The 22,546-nt window shown below is 41.5% G+C and overlaps 2 protein-coding genes across 10 annotated transcripts in view; both read right to left on the bottom strand.

The window, feature by feature from the left end:
- AMHR2 (anti-Mullerian hormone receptor type 2) overlaps positions 1–13,039 on the bottom strand; it is a 40,521-nt gene extending 27,482 nt beyond the window's left edge. For 4 of the 7 annotated variants that reach the window (XM_072991092.2, XM_020784608.3, XM_072991095.2 and 1 more), the window contains exon 1: positions 870–13,036. In XM_072991092.2, coding sequence (XP_072847193.2) covers positions 870–1,062 — 193 coding nt within the window. In that variant the 5' untranslated portion in view covers positions 1,063–13,036. Of the gene's footprint in view, positions 1–869 lie in introns of all 7 variants that reach the window. The other 3 variants (XM_072991097.2, XM_072991098.2, XM_072991094.2) reach the window with 3 other exon arrangements.
- The window catches only part of SP1 (Sp1 transcription factor), a 33,255-nt gene continuing 16,315 nt past the window's right edge, over positions 5,607–22,546 (bottom strand). For all 3 annotated transcript variants that reach the window (XM_020784502.3, XM_020784503.3, XM_020784504.3), the window contains exons 4-6: positions 15,831–15,993; positions 14,111–14,310; positions 5,607–13,387 (exon numbers count right to left, since the gene is read on the bottom strand). In XM_020784502.3, the coding sequence (XP_020640161.3) occupies positions 13,068–13,387; positions 14,111–14,310; positions 15,831–15,993 (683 nt within the window). In that variant the 3' untranslated portion in view covers positions 5,607–13,067. The remainder of the gene's footprint in view (positions 13,388–14,110; positions 14,311–15,830; positions 15,994–22,546) is intronic.

Here is a 22,546-nt window from a genome sequence, read left to right as displayed (position 1 = left end):
CTTTTTCAGGCTCAAGAATGGTCTGTTTAGAGACCAGCATGCACATCAGCTGATCCACTGAAAGGCCTTGCATCTGAGGTAATGTGAACGCTCAGGTAATATCAGAGGTGAGATTCTATCTGTGGCTCATTTAAACAGGCAAGCCTTGACATATTTGCATGCCCCAAGCAATAAACTTGTCTGTGCAAAGCAGGCCAGAAGTTTCCTGTTTCCCTTTTACGCTAGGCAGAACCCTTCAACAGATATAGCTTTATTTTAAGTGATGCTGTGTGTTTCGTGCTAGGGGTCTCTTTTATGCCTATCTGTGCGCTCTAACTAAGCACAAGTGAAAAGATGAATGCTGGAAATGCATCTTCCATTTCTTACTCTCTCACACAAAATGCTTTCTTTTGTTTCTATTTCGTCCTCAGAACACCTATATTTGGCCTAGCACAGGGCTAGGGAAGCTTTGGTCCTCCAAATTTTGGAAGTTGGGGACTACAACTCCCCAAAGTCCCAGCCAGCACAGTCAATAGTAAGGAATTATGGAACTTGTAGGCTAAAACACCTACAGTACAAGATGAACAGGGTGACAGAAGGAATCTTATTTTAGGTGTGTTCTTGATGACCTTGTAGCTTGCAAGCTTATGGAACATACAAGATCCTGAAGTCACACAACTGACTTCAAGATCTTGTATATTCTTCTTCCACACTACTGAGTAGAATTCCTGATCCAAGCTGCATGCTCTTTCTTAACAAGGTCCAACCACCTTTTCATTGCTGGAATGAGAAGCTTATTTAGATTTTCCTTCTTCCTGCCAAAATTTCGCATCTCAACCTCCCTTCTGTTCCTAAGTCCCCAAGTTTTTCCAGGCACAGTCGGTCCTTACCTTGCACCAAAACTTGGAGTTGTCCTTCTGTTAGGTTCCAGATGCCAAAACAGCATTGGTTGTGAGGGCACTGGACTGTACCGCTACGTGCATCTTCCAAGATTAAACCCTGGAGGTATTCCAGACTCCCAGTCAATGCATTGGATCCATAAGAGATGCAGGTACGGTTTTTACTCATGGTGCCTATGCTCATTGTTCAGCATCTCAGCACTGACAACCAGGCAGCCAATCTCCAAAGTAAGCCGTGAGACCCTAACAGCACCTAAACGGTACGCAAAGCCTCCTCCAGACCCAGGTGGGAAGGACTTGGCCAGCTATGGCGTGTGGGATGGGGCTGGTTGCTGTCAGCTAGGAGCCGCAAGCAAGCCCAAAAGGGGACAAACTGAATCTCCAGTGAGTTGTCTGTAGTGCTAGCAAGTTGGGCTGCTTTTAAGGCATCATAAGGAAAAACATCTCCCACGAGGCCAGCTACATACATCCCAGAAAAACAACACAATTGCAAACTTGGGGGAGGGAGGGAGGGAGGGAGGGAGGGAGATGCTCTCTATTGCCCTAGCCTGGGATATTGTTGGCTAGGCAGGCAGGCCAAGGACACCAATTCAGGTTTTAAGGAGGTGTGACTTGAGACTGTGGGAGGTAAAGAACTGTCTGGAGGTGGAACAAGATTATCAGTAAGGTTTAAAGGACCACTCAGATTAAACTACAAACACACTTAGCAATATGCACATTGTTAGAGGCCCCATTTTGGTGTTTTTTTAGTTCAGACATCCAGAAAATGCAACTGGCTACTGCATTCTTTACTTCCCCAATTTATGAAAAGGATTTGTGCCTTTGGCGTACATATAATGTATTTATAAATGTTTAGATTTCTAGAACCAGATGATTAGCAGAAAACATGGTCTCGAAAAGTACTTCATGTGACTTGACTCCCTAGTCAGAGTGAGTGAGGTCCTTCTTTCCAACCACAGGCACACTTGTCTTTCTGTAGCAAGAAATTAGTGGAAATAAAATTGTATTCTTTCCATGTTCTATGCATAATTGGGTATTATAGCCTCTTGTATTCACAAAGAATTTGTTTTTCACATTTGTATTCCCATCACTCCTCCAAGGTGTGTGAGGTGGGATTTTCTTTTTATTTGGAGACAGGTGATACATAGTGATAAGGGCTTGTTTGCATACAAAAAGGCCCAGGTTCAGTCCCCAGGATCTTCAGGTCAAAGATCATGGCGAGTAAGGCAGAGAAATATTCTGCCAGTAAACTCAAAGGGCTGCTGCCATCTCCAAGTGGACCAACTGGGCCAGTAGTATGACTTGGTACAGCGTGCTGTTACCCTCACTCTTTCCCTGTAAGCTATGGGCTTGGTGAGGCCATCTGCTTTACAGGGAAAGTGAGCTGTGCCTCTAACAATATACCTATTATGGAAAAATAATGTTTTAAAATAATTGTAAGTTGCAGATTTGGGATAAAGCAAAGTAAAGCGTGCTGCTAATATACTATCCCAAAGTGCTCAAAGCACGGAGTGGTTTACAATTTAATTATGCAGGCTACACTTTGCTTCTCACCTACAGCAAGCTGGGTACTCAATTTACTAATTACTCTGGAAGGATGCAAGGCTTAGTGAACTTTGAGTCGGCTACCTGGCATTTAACATAGGTCGTGAACAGAGTTTTGGCTGCAGTACTGCAGTTTAACCACTGCACTGCAAGGCTCAGTGGTTAAGGAATCTAAGCATAACTGAAGAAGGATTTAAAACCTTGCATTAAAATTACCCAAAACAACAAAAGGCAGTCAAAAGAATAATGAAACTTTAGGAACAGTTCATCTAAACTGACTGGTTACATTTGGAACTCAACATACTAGAAGCCAGAGGAACTTATCAGATACCTTTGCTGGAGATGTTACAATGCCCCACTTACAGAATATTCTTTGTGGAGGGCAGAAGAATCCTATGGAGCCTATGACCTTTTGTGTGTGTGTGTGCGTGTCCCACATTCCATATCCTTTTCTGGGCATTGACATATCACCATGGGACTGGATTTGGAATGGCATATCCCCCCCCCCCCCCCAAGGGATATCACGCTTGTCTGAGCAGCCATGAACCTTGAGCAGATGAAATGGTAACATTTCTATTTTGCCAGCACAACTTAAAACCTAGTTTGTACTAACTTTTCTTTTCCAGAGTTAAGCAAGTAGAATGTTTCGACATGTTCCTGTTTTCTTCTTGTACATGGGTAAATGCCACTTGTACTACTTGGCTGTGTAAACATTTGTGCAGCTGGCATTATCAGTTGTGGCCAGCAACATGGGCCGTGTTGTTGCAGGAAGAATAGCAAAACATTTTCTCTAGACACAGCAGAGTTCTCCCTTTCCAATTCTCCTACCCATGATTACATCTATCTGTACACACTGAGAATGCTAAACACATCAGTGAAGATACCCAGTGTAGTGTAGTGGAGAGATGGAGAGACAGACTAGGACTCAGGATTGGGTTTGAATCTCTGCTCTGGCATGGAAGCTCACTGGGGATGGGGGTGGAACCGACCAAAACTCTCCTTAAATATTTCACTTACCTTGAAAACCCTATTAGGGTCCCTGTAAGTTGCCTTCTGATTAGATGGCACACAACAAAAACACCAGAGTTGTAGGCATTTGTATTTATCACTAGCAGGCCAAGCATTTTCTTTTTGCTAGAATCTCCATATGCCACTGAGATGTCCTATATTTATAAAGCAAGATTGCAAACACAAGGTACTTTCATAAACATTAGCTATCAGCATAGCTCAGAAACTACAAATCTGTGGCACTCCAGCAATGGGAATACAACTCAGGTAATTCATTATCAGCCATATGTTTGAGTATATCCAGATATCACTGGCTAGGGGCTGATTGGAGTGGAAATCCAACACAGAACACCAAGTTTCCTTCTACTACTTGTAACTGTTAGAGGGACCACAACAATAAGGGCGAAATGTTGATTGAAAGCACTAATATCTTTATTTTCAAGCCAAAGGCCCCTCTAGTCCAGGATTTCCCCCCTCAAAATCCTTGCAATAAGCAGACATTAGATAACCCAGTATCAGTTGGCAAGTTGTCCAAAGTTTCATATACTAAAAAGCCCTAGTGTAGAATATAACATGCACTGGAGTATGTCTCTTCTAGTATCCATCACTTGCCATATTCTATATTCAGGAGCATCAAGCAATTAACACCCAGATTGGCTCCATTTTGCCCTCTGTCCTGGGTTACAAGAAAAATATGCACCGTCTGCAACAACAGCAGTACAATCCTCAAAACCCTACAGGGGAGGGGAAAGTCATTTACAAAATGGAATTACAAAATGGTCTTCTAGTCTAATTGTTTCCACCTAATCCAGGCCAAAGAAGGTGGCAAAGGCTGTCCAGGGCTAGTCTGCTCAAAGCCTATCCAGTGCCTAGCTCATGAAGGCCACCCTTCAGAAGGAAGGAGCTCCACATTTGACATTAACCAGACACTCAGCTTTGTATTAAGCAAGATGAACCACTGTTGACAAAATGCATTTCATAACCCAACAGCTTATTCCTCTAACAATCCACTGCCACTTTGCTCATTACCTGTAGCCCAGCCTGGTCATAGGGCCATGTCTGAATATGACAGCCATATAGCCACACTCTTATGTCTGAGGAAGTGGACTTAATCCACAAAAGCTCACATTAAAATACATATAAGGTACCACGTTCTCGCTATCTCTTTTTCTTTGGCTCTTTGGTCTGATAGGCTGTACAGACCAACAGGACTACTCTGAGAGGTAAAAAGGTTCTTTTACAATCAAATGGCCAAATTCATGTAGGTGTTCACACAAAGGCTGTGTGAACCTGCACACACCATGGCAAACTGTAGCTAACTGATAAGTTGCCAGGGCCTATCTTTGTGGGGTGCTTTGTCACTCAAAGGACTAGGCAACTCAGCCACAGCAAGTTATGCAAATACCAACAAAAATCCAGCCAATATAGCAATGCTGCCCCCTTGAGGTAATAAAAATGTAAAACAACTCTGAAATTTGAGCCAGGTACTGTATTCCATTCCAGACAGATAGTCAAAGCCTTACAACAAGACTGCAACACTGGTCATGGTTATTTTCCATTTAGCTTTACAATCAGGTAAGGCGGCCAATCTCAGGTCACAGGACAGGTGCTGTGCATCCCAGGGACGCACTGCCAAGTGACAAGATTGCACTAGACAAATAAAACAGTCTGGTACTTTATGGAGTAGCTTTGTTGATAGTTGATCATAAGCTTTTAGTTTGTGCTAGCAGTGCAACCTGAAGAATGAAGAACTTGGTTTCTGTATGGGACAAGACCAACCACACTATGTTTTTTTTTTACACACACAAGAGATGAAATGTATAAATGCAATGTGTTTGAAAAAGGAACATGTATGCATGTATTAGTAGGAATCCCAAAGGGCAATGTTAATACACAAGACTAATTATCATCATACACTCCTAAAAGGACATTTCCCCATAGCTATACACCATAGAAACTAGCCTCGTGAAACAAATATTTTAATTCTTCTGCTAGACCACCTGAAAATGTGAATTGCCAATAAATGTCAACCAGTAACATAAAGTAAGATGAGAAATGATTAAATGCTGCAGTTGTTCTGTAAGAATAGCTTTAAGCTCAGTATCTCACAATAAATGGGGAAAGGGATAGGGGGAAACATACGTAGTCCATATGGCCAGCCAAATTAAATACAAGTTCTATAGATACTTGTTTTATTTCTTTCATTTAAAAAATGTAATCAGTATACAAAGGAGCCAAACTATTTTAATCTTTGTACAAAAATAGCACTTTTTAAAAGTGTTCAGACATCATTACATCGGTAATTGGATTTTTTTTAAAAAAAGCACATACATTATTACAAGATAAAACAAATAGTCTTTTACACAGATAGACAAGAATTATTTTATTGCCAGTGTTACAGCTTGGCTTAAGTGTCTGCAGAACTGTGCTGTGAGCACAAAAGAGAGAGCAAGAGAGAAGGAGAGAGACAGAGAGAAGGGAGAGAGAGAGAGAAAGAAAGAAAGAAAGAAAGAAAGAAAGAAAGAAAGAAAGAAAGAAAGAAAGAAAGAAAGAAAGGAAAGAAAGAAAGGAAAGGAAAGGAATTTAGATAGCTATTTACTACCCACCTTCCTGGGAAGAGATACAGAAGTAGCCACATTACAAATGAAGATTTGTAGCCATCAATAATCAAGGAAAATGCATATTAAACAATGGCATCTGAGCACGAGCTCCTTCTCCCCTTCTGCTTCCATTACAAATCAGGCAAACATCCAAGAATTCATCCTTTCACCAGCAGACTGCAGGGGTGGGGGATTATTTCATTACTGAATTTACGTTGTCCACTTAAATTGGACTATGACAGGATTAAAGCTAGAAAGGGCTGCTTCAAGGCACAGAATACTAGAGAAGAGTCTCTTAAGGATGATGGCACTGGCTTGGCTATATACAATAATTGACTATATATATAAAAACGGAAAGGCACGTTTGATTCCAAAAAAGAGCATTATAAGTAATTTTAAGAAGATATAGAGATTATATAGAGGTCCTATCATGGCTCTACGTTTTGTTTTTGTTTGCATATATCAGATTAATGGCCAATTTATTCAGTGAGCAGACTCATGCAATAGAGCTTTTCCTAGATCCAATATGTAGCTGCATGGATAGTTCACCCATATTTCCACTTATTACTTACATACTCACTCACACATTCAGAATATGTCTCCTTAAAGCCTGGTCTAGACCCTTTTCTTGGAAATGCTGATTTTCTAAATGCACAAGTGCACTGTCCCTTCCGGCCTTCAACAGGGAAGCATTCAATGAAGCAAGAGTGTAGGGTTTGAGAGGACCCACTGTAACTCCTGACAGAAAGACCTTGAGAGGCTGTGCTCCTGCAGCGTGGCAGCCACTGCCGCGGATGCTACCCAAATTCAATGGTGGCAGCAGGAGCCCTCTATGGCAGTGGTCCCCAACCTTGGGCCTCCAGATGTTCTTGGACTACAACTCCCAGAAGCCTTCATCACCACCTCTGCTGGCCAGGATTTCTGGGAGTGGAAGTCCAAGAACATCTGGAGGCCCAAGGTTGGAGACCACTGCTCTATGGGACAGGAGAATGCCAGAGTACGCACACTCTTACACCACACAGTCCTGCCCAATATGCAGGGCAGGATGTTTCCTTCCCTTTCAAAAAGGGAGAACGGGCAACAGGGCTACCAATTTACATCAGCCATTTGTTGCTGTCTGCAATCTGAAGAAGAAAGTCAAAGGGACTGCAAAATGAGTAAGACAGACCACGTGTAGCCTGCGAGTCCCATGTAACCCATTCCCTCTGCAATAATGCAAGCACTCCCCAGCCTGAACAGGTTTAGGTTTTTGGTGGGAGGGCTGCCCCCCATCACTCTAGTCTGCCAGTTGTTCTGATAATATGAAGAACAAATTGCAGAGCCTTGTTCTCAGTGTATACATGGCAAAAAGAAGCTTTATCTCAATTTCTGTTTTAAAAAAAGGCAGTTCAAAGGCTATCTTCTGGGAGGCAGCCATAAGGCCATCTTAACCAGGAGATAACCAGGGATCAGTGTTACGCTGGTATAGGTCACAAGACTGCACCACCAGAGACCACAGTGTGAAGCAAAGCTGATAAAGTAGACATCGTGGAGGGAGGGGCCCCAAGTGGGGATGCAGCTGCTCTGCAGTATAGACTAGTCCCTTTTAAAAAAAACAACCCCACTGACTCTCCCCTCCCCTGAACCCCAGTGTTTTCTGCTATCTCAGAAACTACCGTATCCACACCAGAGGCTTAGAGCAATGTTTTCCTACTTCTTCACATAAGATACTGCAAGACCAAGGGGAAGGCCCCTCAAGTATCTTCAATACTGCATCAACGTATTGGGCCATATAAGTAGACAAAAGGGGGAGTCATAGCTAGGAAGTAAGACTTCAAGGACCAGAGTCCTTGCCAGTGTCCTCAGCAAAACATAGTGGAAGTACATAAGAGATGCTAAAGAAACAGCTGGCAACCTGGGTCCTGGTAAACTTAAGCAATGTGTCCCAAACAGAAGTTTCAAGTGCATGTAGGACTGTAAGCACAACACAGGACTATCAAACAGGGCCACAAGCTGAACAGAAGCAGCCAGAGATGGCTTCAACTAAACGCTAACTTCCACAAGAAAATTAAAACCTTAAAACTAAAGATTCATTCTGGAACCCTTTAAAAAAAGGCACTCACTAGTGTTTCTGCCACCTCTGTAGCAACGTTCCTGTGCTGTTGTTCCACAAATGTATTTATAATGAGTGAAAAGTACTGCCTCTTGAATAAATACCCAGGTTTCCTTCTCTATGTTAAGAACTGAAAAGAAGCATTCTGAGGCTGAGGTGTATGTACATGTGTGCATCATGTATCTACATGTTCCATGGGAGGTCTTTGCAGAAAGCGCATTCCTAAAAGCTCTGCTTAAATCTGGACAAAACAGGGCCAGTTTGGGGGCCCAGGTCTTGCTCAGGTACGCAGAAAAAAAAAAAAGTTGCATCCAGCAAAGAGACAGGGCAGCCGCTGCCACTCGGGTGTCTCAGTAAGGTACAGTTTACAAAACATGGGGAAAAATAAATATAGCATTCACCTAAAGGCTGTAAAATTGCCAATTATTTCCAAAATATCATACTTTTAATGCAGCAACAGTTTCTGAGTATTTAGCGATTGTTAAGAAAATACAAACGCTTTCACCCTCTCCTTATAAAACATATGATCTCACCACCCAAATCAAGTAGAGAGATTTATAGGAAGAGCTCCTTCTCTTGCTTCATGTTCATATTTCCTCTTTTTGTGGATTTTTATTTAGAAGCAACAGATTCTCTTCTGCAAACCATGCAATAATTACAAAACAAACAATATTGTTCTTTAGAAAGCAAAAATGAAGATTCAGCAAGAGGCCAACAGATCCTTTCGGATGGGCAATTGGTGATGCAACCTCCGTCCCCGTTCCGCCCCCCCCCCCAATTACTGGCTGTTCTAGTCACAGGTTGTAGATTCAATTCCTTCCCCTTCCCACACTGCGCCCGTTTGACAACATGCCCTTCCACACATGAAAAGGAAAATGTTCTATAGATTTATTCTCCTAAGCTACAAAAATGTGTAAAAGAAACATGGCTAGAGGATGATTTTGAGCAAGACTGATGAGGCAGCATGGGGAACAACAGATGACGAGGACAGTACCACAACAGTGCCCCTTTGACAGCAAACATTTCAGAGGGATAAGCAGTTCCAAATTGGTACTAAAGTCCCCTGATTGTGACCTGACATTTTCCAGCATTTTAGATGCAAGGAAAAGTGGGGGAGCTAAACAAGAGTTCCTCTCTTTCTCAAGCTGAATTTGAAGCCCTGGGAATAAAAAGATAAAACAGTCTGAAAGAACAGATAAGCTCGTATTTGGAGGAGTTTTGCATGGCAGCTTATCATGTGATAGTTTATTTACAAGACTTACTCCTGCCACCATCCCAAAGCATGCCTGGGTTCATTTGCTTCAATAACAGTACTGTTCCTTTGTCTCTGACAGAACCCTGAGATGTGTAATTGTACTATCGAGCTTGAATGCTCAAAAAATGAATTCAGTCATGCTTCTAAAATCCTTGTGTTTTGTAACAACCAAATCTGATTGCTGTGTTCTCAAACCCACATTGTACAGAAAATGCCTCTGAAGCAATATTGGTTCAGAAAAGACCTTTTTCCTAGCCAAATCGTTCTTTAGTATGGTTTGTGCCATTAAGAACAATTCACCTTTCACCAGATCTGGTCTTGTAGACATGGCAGAACAATCTTTCAGAACTAGTCATCCATTTTGACCTAACAAAAATAAACTAAAATGACCCAACCTTGTAATACCACAACATTTGCCACTGTAAAATTTACCAGTGTTTTTCTGGCTGGCTAAAATGTTCAGATGTGGTGTGCATGAAGTGATAGTCCTATATGTACTTTTGCTTGGAGAAGGTAGGCTTTCACAAGTGCAATTCTGGATCCTATAAAATCAAGAGCAGGATATATGCAGCCCATGCTTACAAACACATTTGATAACAGTGCGCGTGGAAGGCTTTGGTGTGCCCCTGCAAGTAAAAATCAAGCCCAGGGATTGACAACCTTGGAACCTCCAAGATGCAGTTGAACTGCAACTGCTATCAGCCCTAACCAGCACAGGGAGCGATGAGATATGATGGGAGTCCTAGGCTAATAATACTTGGATGATTAACTATTCTCCATCTCTAACCAAGTTAGAGCTTTTCTACAATTAACAGGAAGACTACAGGGCATTTGGATACTAGCGCCTCCTTGAAATACTGGCATGGGAAGTTCCATTTTAATGACAGTCACAAAACTGGTACATGCAGTGGCACACTCATTTTCATCTGCTGCTCTATTTACTCATTACGCATAGCCTATATTGAGGTAGCCTTGCTCTTTCAAACCCAGCATCTACACAAGACAGACTAACTGAACCAATAGCGTTGTGTGTGTGTGTGTGTGTGTTTAGGAATACAGCAGCACTATGTTTTACAGAATCAAAAGCTTCACTCTCCTTTTTATGCCCTTTTTAAACAAGATAGAGCTCATCTTAACATTTCTGCCTCAATGAAAAAGTCAGACCAGTCTATCCAAACTACCAGAATGTGTTTGTTTTTTTAATAAAACCCCCTGTCACTTACTTTTTTATTTGGAGGTCAACAGAAAAGAGAACACAACTAACTACTGTATCTTATACCTTTGGCCAAAACAAGGTTTCCATCTTCCTCTCATTTCAATGAACTGTAGACCAAGCAAAATATTTCTGTAAGTAGCTTGAAAAGACCATGAAAGAGCTACTCAGTTCAAGCCACATGAGTACCAGGGGTCCATAAACACAGCCAGCATGTCAACAGAGGTCATTGTTGAGTTGGCAGTATCTTGGTGTGATGGCATACCCAATTCCTCCAATCATGCGTAGCAAAAAGCTGCTGTACTTGACAACAGTTGATGATTGCCCTTGGTATCCTGATCCAACAGCAGGAATCCTCAGGTGTTTCCTGATCCCGTTATTATCTAAATAGTAAAGGTTCAAAGAAAGAAAACTGGGAGGTGGAGAGAGCAGGATGTGGAGAAAGGAGGAGCTGGAGGAGCAGAGAGTCAGGGCTACATATGTTAGGACATATGGAAAAGGCAGTGGCGATGAAACCCCACGGCTGGCTATTAACCTCAACAAGAACTTATGGACCCTTGTTAACATTTCATGGTATAAAAGGATTGCTTGCACATGGCAACAGATATTTGACTCTATAGATAACAGCAATGTAATGAAAAGCGTTTCGCCAAGCTTGGCAGTTTTCAGAAATTCATTATTTGCTATTCTTATGCAATACGTAAGTACAAAGGCACTTTGCCCTCAGAGTCCATTTGGATAAGAACCACTTTACTATCCCTTGCAGCTGGAAATGAGGGAGAGAAAGCAGAAAAGATGTGTTTATTGGGCACAGCCCACTCTGGTGTTGGACAGAATGGCCAACGCACTCTAACTAAACATGAACAGTCTGGGGGAAATGGCCACACTTTGGAGGTCTGAAACACTGTTTCTTTACAGGGAGTCTGCAAAGTTTTGCCAAGAAGCCCTTAAATTCTCTTCCTTTCTTTCTCATCAGCTTTGCTCCTCGCATTTTTTTTTGCTCCTGCTTACAATGACCACCAGCACTCTAGCCATACCTGCAGTGTATCTTCACAATCCTGTGACAATATTGTTAAGCAGCAGGATGGCTAGAAAGATTAAGGTGCTGAAAATCTATTATAAATAGCAGATACACAGGACAAATGGTAATTCTGCAGGTAGGATGGCTGCCAAGGCTAAGAATTAGATTATTTAGCCCAACAATATAGAATCACTGCCAGAGGGAGGCTGAATAGAAACTGAGGAGTTCTACGGTGGTTCTTAGCAAAGGAAGAGCATAAGCTTAACCGTCCCTCACCCAGCTCTCCCTCTACTACAAGGCCATACGTTTTGTAAACATACAACAGGATCCAAAGCTCTAGAGCTATCCTGTCCCACAGTACAAATTTCCATCACTGAGCCAACAAGACACATGTAAAGACCTCACCATTAAAAAAAAATTAAACCACCACATACACAACATACTTGAAACATCATCATTTGCAAATTTATCAAGCTGCAGTGCTTCAGTTCAACTGTGGGCTGTAACACAGACAAAATACATTGGGAACTGAAAAGGGCATTCTTTCCTGCTGGTGCCACAAAAATAACATCTCTTTCAAACCTTAAATTCAAACCTTAAAGTCTCAAATTACCTATTTCCCCTTACTGCAACTCTCCCCCTGCAAAATCAGAACATACTATGTAGGCCATGGATCCTACTACTCTGAACAAATGGATGATATGAACTTAAACAAATCTGCTTCTCCTGAAATGGAGAAAAGTGAGGATGAACAACGAAAAGATTTTCTAAAGATAGGAGTTGGAAGTGTGATTTTGCCCAAATCACTGGGGGTGGGGTGGGGGTGGGGAGACAGATAAACCTAAAAGTCAAGCATACAAAAGCTAATTTATGTTGTTATAATTACAATATAAAACACAATATAGCATCTGAACATAAGCCTGAGCATTGCCTAAACAGCTCAAGGAGTTCCAAGTTAAGGCATCTAAATGATGACCAAAAACTTTGGTCACAGCAATTTTAACTTCTCTCATCAAAATGAACATATTTTATACCTTTATATAATTACAATAATAATAATAATATAATAATAATATAGATTCTTTTTTTCTGCTAAAAAGTATTTCAGTGATCCATATACATTTAGAACCAAGGCATGATGGCATTTGGGGTACCTAAGAAGGGTGTGGAGGCTTCTATAGGAAAGGGAAGGGAAAGAAAACCCAAATTAGTCAAGAGTGTGCTGAGCTGTCGTTACTTCCCTCGGGCATTCAGAACAGGCATTCAGAGGGATGGCATGAACAGCAAACAGCCTTATTCTGGGATACTGACATGGGGTTTGCAGGCTGGGGGGGATGGGGGAGTGCAGCTGAGTTCCCCCATCATTCACTTTTGTAAGGAAAGATCTCATCCCTTGGACCCATCGCTACCTCCAGAATCCTGTGCTTGCGCAACATCACTGCCCTCTGCAGTGCCTCAGAATCCATTGCCACTGATGTTGATTGACTGGAGATCTGCCACTTGCATCACGCTGATGCCGCTGCTGGCCAGGCGGGCGATGCCTTCAGGGCAAATGGCTTCCATGGCCACCATGTTGGTAGCAACGAGGGCTGATGGTGCTGCTCCCCCAGTGCCCTCCGCAGAAGCCCCGGTGTCCATGGAGACGGCAGACACATCTACGGCCATGTTGTTGGGTGCCAGTCCCTTCTTGTTTTGGTGGGTCTTGATGTGCTTGGAGAGGTGATCACTCCTCATAAAGCGCTTTGTACACTCCGGGCAAGCAAATTTCTTCTCTCCTGAAAAATAAAAAGAGACAGGGATAAAACTGGATGGAACTACTCCATCCTCAAAAGGTAGGAGGATTCATACCTCCTACAATAAAATGCTTGCTAACTAAAAGTCAGCAAGAGAAGATCCAAATCAGCTCCAACCTACCGTTATCACCCAGGTGCTGGTAGCTTCCAATCTAGGTAAGGATAGACTAAAGAAATTTGAAGATATCCTTCCCAAAGCACTTCCTATTTCTAGATTTCACTGCTTTTTACAGCAATTTGCCTTAGCCTTTAAACGTCTCTGAGATAAGGAAGCATTATTTCTACTTTCTGAAATTAGGATCACAGTGGCTGTGCTACAGGTGGTTTTGTCAGTAGCACTGCTTGTGTCTGCTGCAGTTGCTTCTTCTGCACAGTCATGGATGGTTCTATACCCATCAAAACAAAACAAAAAGCTTGCCAAAGTTCTAGCTTTCAGAAAAGACTAGGACCAGAACCACATCCAGACACCTGCCATCATTACACCCATTAGCATATTCAGTAGCAATTTATCACTACTTTAAGAAGTCAGGCATTTGATGTTGCATTCAGTCCACACACCCCAGTAACAGTTTGAAATGGAACTAACAGTACATATGTTGTGCCTCAAAGGAGTTCCACACATCTGCGGAGTTTGCTCCAAAACCACTAGCGCTCTGGGGTACGTACTGCTTCCCTTCCCAGGCTAGGCTGCATCTCTCCCTTTACCTGTGTGTGTCCGCTTGTGTCGCTGCAGTTCATCACTGCGTGTGAAGCGTTTGCCACAAAACATCCAGGTGCACACAAAGGGCCGCTCCCCAGTATGCCACCGAAGATGGGCTCGCAGGTGAGAGGTCTTCCCATACACTTTCCCACAGCCTGGGATGTGGCAAATGTGCTGCTTCTTCTTTCCTGGATCCCCGGAGCTCCTAAGGATAGTTATGTGTAAAGTCAGAACCAAACAGACAAACAGGCTTGCTTACTGTGTACTTTGTCCTGTGGGGAGAAGCAGATGGGACCTCCATGTACATTCATGCATAATTCTCCCAGATGGTTGCTACAGGAGGCAGGGGTGGTGATGGTAGGTTTAAGCAGAAGAGCATGGACAGGTTTCAAGTTTAATATTCAGACTTCCAAACTAGTGAGACAGACTTTAAAAGTCCTTTATGTAGATTTAAAGATCCTCATACTCCAAAAGTTTAAATAGCTTCTGGAACTGCAAGGAGACGGAAGTATCCATCTCAAAATGTTTGTGAGGGTTGTTTATCTTAATTGCCGTCCATCCTGAGGGGCCTCTGGTGGGATGAAAGGTAAAACTCTATAAGAGGCAAGGATCTTGAAGTAGCTCCTTATTGTGCATCCAGTGGATGGCGAACCTAACTGCTAGCAATCATCACCTCCCTGCTTGAAAAGATAAACATATACTTCCAACGACCTATAAACAAGGCATGAAACTTATATAGTAGAACATCTATGATTTCTGCAACAAGAAAACCACAGATGAATTACACTCATTCACTGCATTTGTGTAAACAGATGTAGTACTATTTGGCTTTGAAAATTAACTAAGGTACATGACTAGGCAGGACAACGCAGAAAGGGATGGTAAAGACTGAAAGAACTGGGCACATTTAGCCTTGAGAAAAGAAGACTGAGGGGAGAAATGATAGCACTTTTCAAATACTTGAAAGGCTGTCATTCAGAGGAGGGGCAGGATCTGTTTTTGATCAACCCAGAGTGCAGGACACATAATAATGGGCTCAAGCTATAGGAAGCCAGATTTCGGTTGAGTTCCAGGAAAAATTTCTTGTTAGAGAGAGCAGTACGACAATGAAACCAGTTAGCTCGAGAGGTGGTGAGTGCTCCAACACTGGAGGCATTCAGGAGAAATTTAGACAGCCACCTGACAGATATCCTTTAATTTGTATTCCTGCATTGAGTAGGAGGTTGGACTCCATGGCCTTATAGGCCCCTTCCAACTTCATTATTCTATGAAAACATATAGAAGATAAAATATGCACCATTTATAGCAAACTGCTATAAATGGTAGCAGTCTTTGAGGCTTACCACTGGTTCCCAAAGTCAAGGAAAGTCAAAATTGCTTGCCTAGCCCACAGATGTAGTACAGTCAGTTCTGATTTATGATTACCTTTCTCAGGATCAATGAGTCTGTGTTTAGAACATGGCCTACCAGCCCCTTCTTCTGGGGATATTCTGTGACTGTGCAGCTTACCAAGTCCATACTTCTCTTACAAGGCACAGCTAGGAATCAAACTCCTGATCCTAAATGAACCAGATTCCTCCATCCGCCTTAACTGATGCTCTTAAGACCAATTCTCTCAACAGGCGGAATTTGGTCCTATGAAATTTCAGGAGGCAAAAAGCTGTCCAAGAACCCCAAGCCAATTCCAATCCATTGTTGCAACATGCCATGCTTACACTGCCTTACCTTCCTTCGTTGTCTTTGCAATAGGGGCACGTGCATGCTTCTCTACGTGTTCTGCGGCCTTGCTGTGGTTGGGCATCGGGACTAGTGTCTCCTTCTTCCATGGTTCCATCATCAGGCAGACCATCGCCAGTGCCATGAAGGCTGAGGTGGGCAGTATGATCACCTGGGAAAGAAACAATTTTTTTTCATTTCTACTACTAAAAAAACCAGCAAAGGTACAGTGCACCTAGAAACCATTATCTGCATCTCCTCTTTTGTAGTTTAATTTTCTGGGTGGCCTCATACATTAACAAACAGAACAAACGAAAAACTGTAAAAGAATCCCATTTGGGTGACATTCAAATAGGTGGCAGTCTCATCTCTCTCTATCAAGAGATGACCGGTTAGCCTGGAAGAGACAGCACATCTCACTCTTGCTTCCTGGCAACATGGAAATACCTCCACAGACCTGCCTCAATTATTTTATCTAAGACTGAAATTCTATAGGTGTTGTAACAGCTATAGAAGCATCACATCCTAGCTAACAAGACCCACAAATGTCCTAAATATCAAACCCAAGAATTCAACATCATTTTAAAAATTGCATTTTGTACCTTGCCATTTAAACTAGGTGATCAAAGTAAAACATAGCATCTCACTCTCAGATTCTACTCTTCTAACACAGAGAAGTGGACTCCTTAGGGTTTGGCTCCACAGTGGATAAAAATAAATGATTTTCAAATCAAACTGTTTAAATTGTTTTAAAAAATCAATTTTTTAAATTTTAATTGTGATTTAATCAAATTAATAAATCACATTGACTTAAATCACGATCAACCCGTTGGTTGCATTTGTAATCAATCTTAAGTGATTATGACAGGGTCGCATTGGCACAAACCTCAGTGTGTTTTCCCACTGCCTGGCCACATGGAGGAATTTAGAAGCTTTCTTTTTCAGTTTCTGAATGACCAGAGTTTTTTAGCATTACATCCGAATCCTAAACTTTAGCAAGTCTACATGAAGCATGACATTATCAAAAGCACATGGTCTGAAGCTGGCTCTTTTTAAGCAAGCAATAATTATTAGTATAAGCGAGCTTGCTACATCCCAAAGGCATAATCAGAAAGAGGGAGCCCAAGCCTGATGAGATTCAACCAAACCCCACCTCATCACTATAAACCATGGTCTATCACAATGTCCACACACACACACACACAAATGTCATATCCTCAAGATCCTCATCACTGCAGCAAACTGCATTGGGGCCTAGATGTTTAGGGAGTGCAAAGCCTTCTTCCATATGCATTACTCATTTTGTTCAAGTTTCTTTGTTTGGCAACTTCCAAAATGCTGGGCTTAACAGAAAGAGAGTTGTTTTGTTTTGTTTGTTAAGTATCTGTTTAGTTGGAAATGATTGCCCAAGCACCAGGGGAGCTAATCTCAAAAACAGATGTGAACCATTGCAACAATAAAGCAAGGAGAAGTCATAAATACAGCAGCCTGAGAGAGACAGTACTTTAAGCAGCACATCTCTTTAAGAAAGATATCAAGGGGTTTGGGGAGCCTGCTAGCTGGCTAATTACTGTGATCACAGAAAGGATATATAAACTTGAAAAATCATCTGTTAACAGCCCAAGCACCACATTTTCTTCTTCCCTTCCTCAAAAGCCAATATCCAATTACAAAAACCATAGGAATTATAGTGCAACACTGATGAGTTTTCAAATGTTGGCAAGGATATAAAACATTTCATAAAGGGAGGGGAACACTGGAAGAGTGGGGAGCTTTCAACTCCATCAATTTTCGTTTCCCTTTTATTGGGCCATGAGCTTATGCTGTCATCTAATTACTTCTTCCATAACACCCAGCTACACTTCCCAAATAGTTTATGTCCCTAAAAGCTTCGCTGCTGGATTATTTTCATGCATGGGATGAAAACCCACAGAAATGGTAACAGATGCAGAACACAGCAGGCTGAGCAATCTGTTTTCAGAGGCAATTAGCATATGCCAGTAGGATGGTCCAGCATGTACATATCCATCGGACTAAGGAAGACATAAAACCTTCAGGAGTCTACAATAGTTATTGCATAGTTAGCACTGCAGCATGATTTCCATGTAAATGAAAATACACCAACAATGTACTGAGATGATGCTGAGAACAATGTGACTGGGCAGGGGAGGCAAAATGGTAAGTCCAATGTGTTTTGGACTACAATTTGCATAAGCCCAAATCACTATGGCTAATGGTCACGGATTATGGGAGTTATAGTCCAACAGATCTGGGGAAACCATATGTTGCTTGCACTATGGGTTATCATCATCATGCATCTTGGTCTAATATCACAAATTTAGCATATTTATATAGCATATTACCATGTTCATACACATTCTCTCATGAATCTTTTAACAGCATGCTATAGGCCAAGATGCCATATTATCAGCATAGGGCAAATGGGGTGTAATGGCATGAGACAACAGTTTGATTTATGGCTGAAGCAAGATGAAAATAAAAAACTGCCCCCACTCCCAAAATACAGTGGTGCCTTGCACAACGATTGCTTCATACAACGATGAATTCACACAGCGATGGGTTTTTTTGAGGAATTTTCCCCATAGTTTAACAATGTTCTCTATGGGGAAATTTCACTTAACAATGTCCCTTTTTGCTCATTTAAAAGTGTCTTAAAATGTTTGAAACCTGTTTTAAATGCTTGGATTCCATAGTGCACCTTGTGAAACATGTGCAAACTTAATTTGGTTCTGTTCTGAGTCTTCATTAATTTTTGGTGATTTTTTTATTTTCCCCATTTAAATCAATTGAATGGACAGTTCAATACATTTAAATAGAAAAATTAATGAAGACTCAGAACAACACCAAATTAAGTTTGCATAGGGTTCAGGAGGTGGGCTAGCGATTGCAAGCATTTAAAACATGTTCCAAACATTGTAAGACACTTAAAAATGAGCGAAAAGGGACATCGGAAAGGACTTCAAAAGCACTGAAGCCGGCTTCAGTGCTTTTGAAGCTCTTCCGTTTTCGCTCATTTTTAAGGGTCTTACAATGTTTGGAATATGTTTTAAATGCTTGCAATCGTTAGCCCACCTCCTGAACCCTATGCAAACTTAATTTGGTGTTGTTCTGAGTCGTCTTTAATTTTTGATGATTTTTTGAATTTTCTCTCATTGGAATGCATTGGACGGAAAGTTCAATGCATTCCAATGAGAGAAAATTCAAAAAATCACCAAAAATTAAGGACGACTCAGAACAACACCAAATTAAGTTTGCATAGGGTTCAGGAGGTGGGCTAACGATTGCAAGCATTTAAAACCTGTTCCAAACATTGTGAGGCACTTTTAAATGAGCGAAAACGGACTTCGCAAAGCCACTGAAATGTATTGAGTCGGCTTCAATACATTCCAATGGAGGAAACATTGTTTCACTCAACGATGTTTCTTATGGGTTTTTTCACTTAAAGACGGCAATCTGTTCCAATTGGAACAGATTACAGTGGACCCTCGACTTACAGACGGCTCGACTTACAGACTTTTCGAGTTACAGACTTCTCTGGCTGCAAAATTTAGATTCGACTTGCAGCCAGAGAATCGACTTACAGACCAGAAAAAAGAAAAAAAACAAAATGGAACAAAAATAGAATAAAAACTGCCAGTTATGGGTTAATCGGTTTTCAATGTATTGTAGGTCAATGGAGATTCGACCTACAGACTTTTCGACTTGCAGCCACCGTTTCAATACGGATTAATTCCATAAGTAGAGGATCCACTGTAACCGGTTTTCAATGCATTCCTATGGGAAATGGTGTTTCACAGAACGATGTTTCACACAACGTTGATTTTTTTGGAACCAATTAACATCGTTGTGTGAGGCACCACTGTAATAGTCTTTGCTACCACCTTAAAGCATTCAGCTGGTAGACACGTCTGAAACCAAGTCAAACGTTCCTATTATCTCCCTTCTATTCAGTGTACAAAACCAAGTCAACATTATGGTTGCTAGCTTCTACACTAATCTGGTAATATATAAATCTTCCACTCAAGTTCTTAGGATGGACTGTATGGCTAGATACCACATACTGAAACAAGATACTGTAAATGCTGCCTCCCTAATAAAGATGACAAAGAAAACAAATCCCATAGAAAAATTCTACCTGAACCTGGTGAATTGGCTGGGCTTCACAATAAATAGCAGTGTATTATATCAGAAATAGGAATATAGGTGGTTGTCTCAGAGGCATCATCATTAGAGGTTGAGGGGCACATAATGACCCATCATTAATCCTAATCCTTCAAAAGAATCGGCAAAACACGTATCCATTTTAGTGGCTATATTTGTGGTGGGGAATAAAAGGAGAACAATAACATATGTAACCAGAAGTAGGAAATCAAAATTGATCTGTCCTTCCAGGGAGCACTCAGGTTTGATTTCCTTTAGAATTGATAGGTTTGTTCTCCTTGCGGTCCAGGGGACTCTCAAGAATCTCCTCCAGCACCACAATTCAAAAGCATCAATTCTTCGGTGGTCAGCCTTCTTTATGGTCCAGTTCTCACTTCCGTACATCACTACTGGAAAAATCATAGCTTTGACTATGCGGTGATGTCTCTACTTTTTAAGATGCTGTCAAGGTTTGTCATCGCTTTCCTCCCAAGAAGCAGGCGTCTTCTAATTTCATGGCTGCTGTCACCATCTGCAGTGATCATGGAGCCCAAAGAAAGTAAAATCTGTCACTGCCTCCATATCTTCCCCTTCTATTTGCCAGGAGGTAATGGGACTAGTGTTGTTTTTTTGATCTTAGTTTTTTTTGATGTTGAGCTTCAGATCGTTTTTTTGCACTCTCCTCTTTCACCCTCATTACAAGGTTCTTTAATTCCTCCTCCTTTTCTGCCATCAGAGTGGTATCATCTGCATATCAGAGGTTGTTGATATTTCTTCTGGCAATCTTAATTCCAGATTGGGATTCCTCCAGTCCGGCCTTTCGCATGATGTGTTCTGCATATAGGTTAAATAAACAGGGGAACAATATACAGCCTTGTCGTACTCCTTTCCCAATTTGGAACCAGTCAGTTATTCCATATCCAGTTCTAACTGTTGCTTCCTGTTCCGCCTATACTGTAGGTTTCTCAGGAGATAGATAAGGTGGTCAGGCACTCCCATTTCTTTAAGGACTAGCCATAGTTTGCTGTGGTCCAGTCAAAGGCTTTTGTATAGTCAATGAAGCAGAAGTATATGTTTCTCTGCAACCATCTGGCTTTCTCCATAATCCAGCGCATGTTAGCAATTTGGTCTCTAGTTCTTCCTCTGCCCTGTCAGCTTGTACTTCTGGGAGTTTTCAGTCCACATACTGCTGAAGCCTACCTTGGAGGATTTTGAGCATAACCTTGCTAGCGTGTGAAATGAGTGCAATTGTACGGTAGTTGGAGCATTCTTTGGCACTGCCCTTCTTTGGGATTGGGATGTAGACTGATCCTTTCCAGTCCTCTGGCCACTGTTGAGTTTTCCAATATAGCACCTTAACAGCATCATCTTTTAAGATTTTAAATAGTTCAACTGGAATGCCATCACCTCCACTGGCCTTGTTGTTAGCCAGGCTTTCTAAGGCCCACTTGACTTCACTCTCCAGGATGTCTGGCTCAAGGTCAGCAACCACATTATCTGGATTGTCTGGGATGTCCAAATCTTTCTGATATAATTCCCTCTGTGTATTCTTCCCACCTCTTCTTGATGTCTTCTGCTTCTGTTAGGTCCCTCCCATTTTTGTCCTTTATCATGTCCATCTTTGCACAGAATGTTCTTCTAATATCTCCAATTTTCCTGAACAGATCTCTGGTTTTTCCTTTTCTGTTATTTTCCTCTACAGTGGTGCCTCGCATTATGATGTTAATTCGTTCCAGCGAAATCGCTGTAGAACGGAAACATCGTAAAGCAATTTTAAATAGCCCATAGAAACGATTAATGCGTTCCTATGGGCTTGAAACTCACCGTCCAGTGAAGATCCTCCATAGCATGGCCATTTTCGCTGCCCGTGCAGTGAGGAATCTGTCCCAGAAAACAGCGGGAGGCCATTTTTTTAACCCAGCGGCCATTTTGAAACCGCCAATCAGCTGTGCTAAAATAGTCGTTTTGTGATAATCGGTTAGCGAAGCAGGGAACCGATCATCGCAAAGTGAAAAAACCCTATAGGAAACTTCATTGCAAAAACTTCATCGTTATATGATTTCGTCATAAAATGGAGCGCTCATCTTGCGAGGCACCACTGTATTTCTTTGCATTGTTCATTTAAGAAGGCCCTCTTGTCTCTCCTTGCTATTCTTTGGAAGTCTGCATTTAATTTTCTGTAACTCTCCCTATTTATTTATTTATTTATTTATTTATTTATTTATTTATTTATTTATTTATTTATTTATTTATTTATTTATTTATTTATTTATTAAATTTAATTTAATTTAATTTATGCCCCGCCCTCTAGACCATGTCTACTCTCGACCTTCCATTTTGTTTCCCTTCTTTTCTCTGCTGTTTGTAAGGTCTCGTTGGACAGCCACTTTGCTTTTTTGCATTTCCTTTTCTTTGGGATGGCTTTTGTTGCTGCCTCCTGTACAATGTTACGAGCCTCTATACAAAGTTCTTCAGGCACTCTGTCCATCAAATTGAGTTCCTTAAATCTGTTCTTCACTTCCACTGTGTATTCATAAGGGATTTGGTTTAGATTATACCTGACT

Source organism: Pogona vitticeps, chromosome 2, assembly GCF_051106095.1.
Source record: "Pogona vitticeps strain Pit_001003342236 chromosome 2, PviZW2.1, whole genome shotgun sequence".
In the NCBI taxonomy this organism is placed as follows: Eukaryota; Metazoa; Chordata; class Lepidosauria; order Squamata; family Agamidae; genus Pogona; species Pogona vitticeps.
This window is presented reverse-complemented; position numbering and strand designations above follow the sequence as displayed.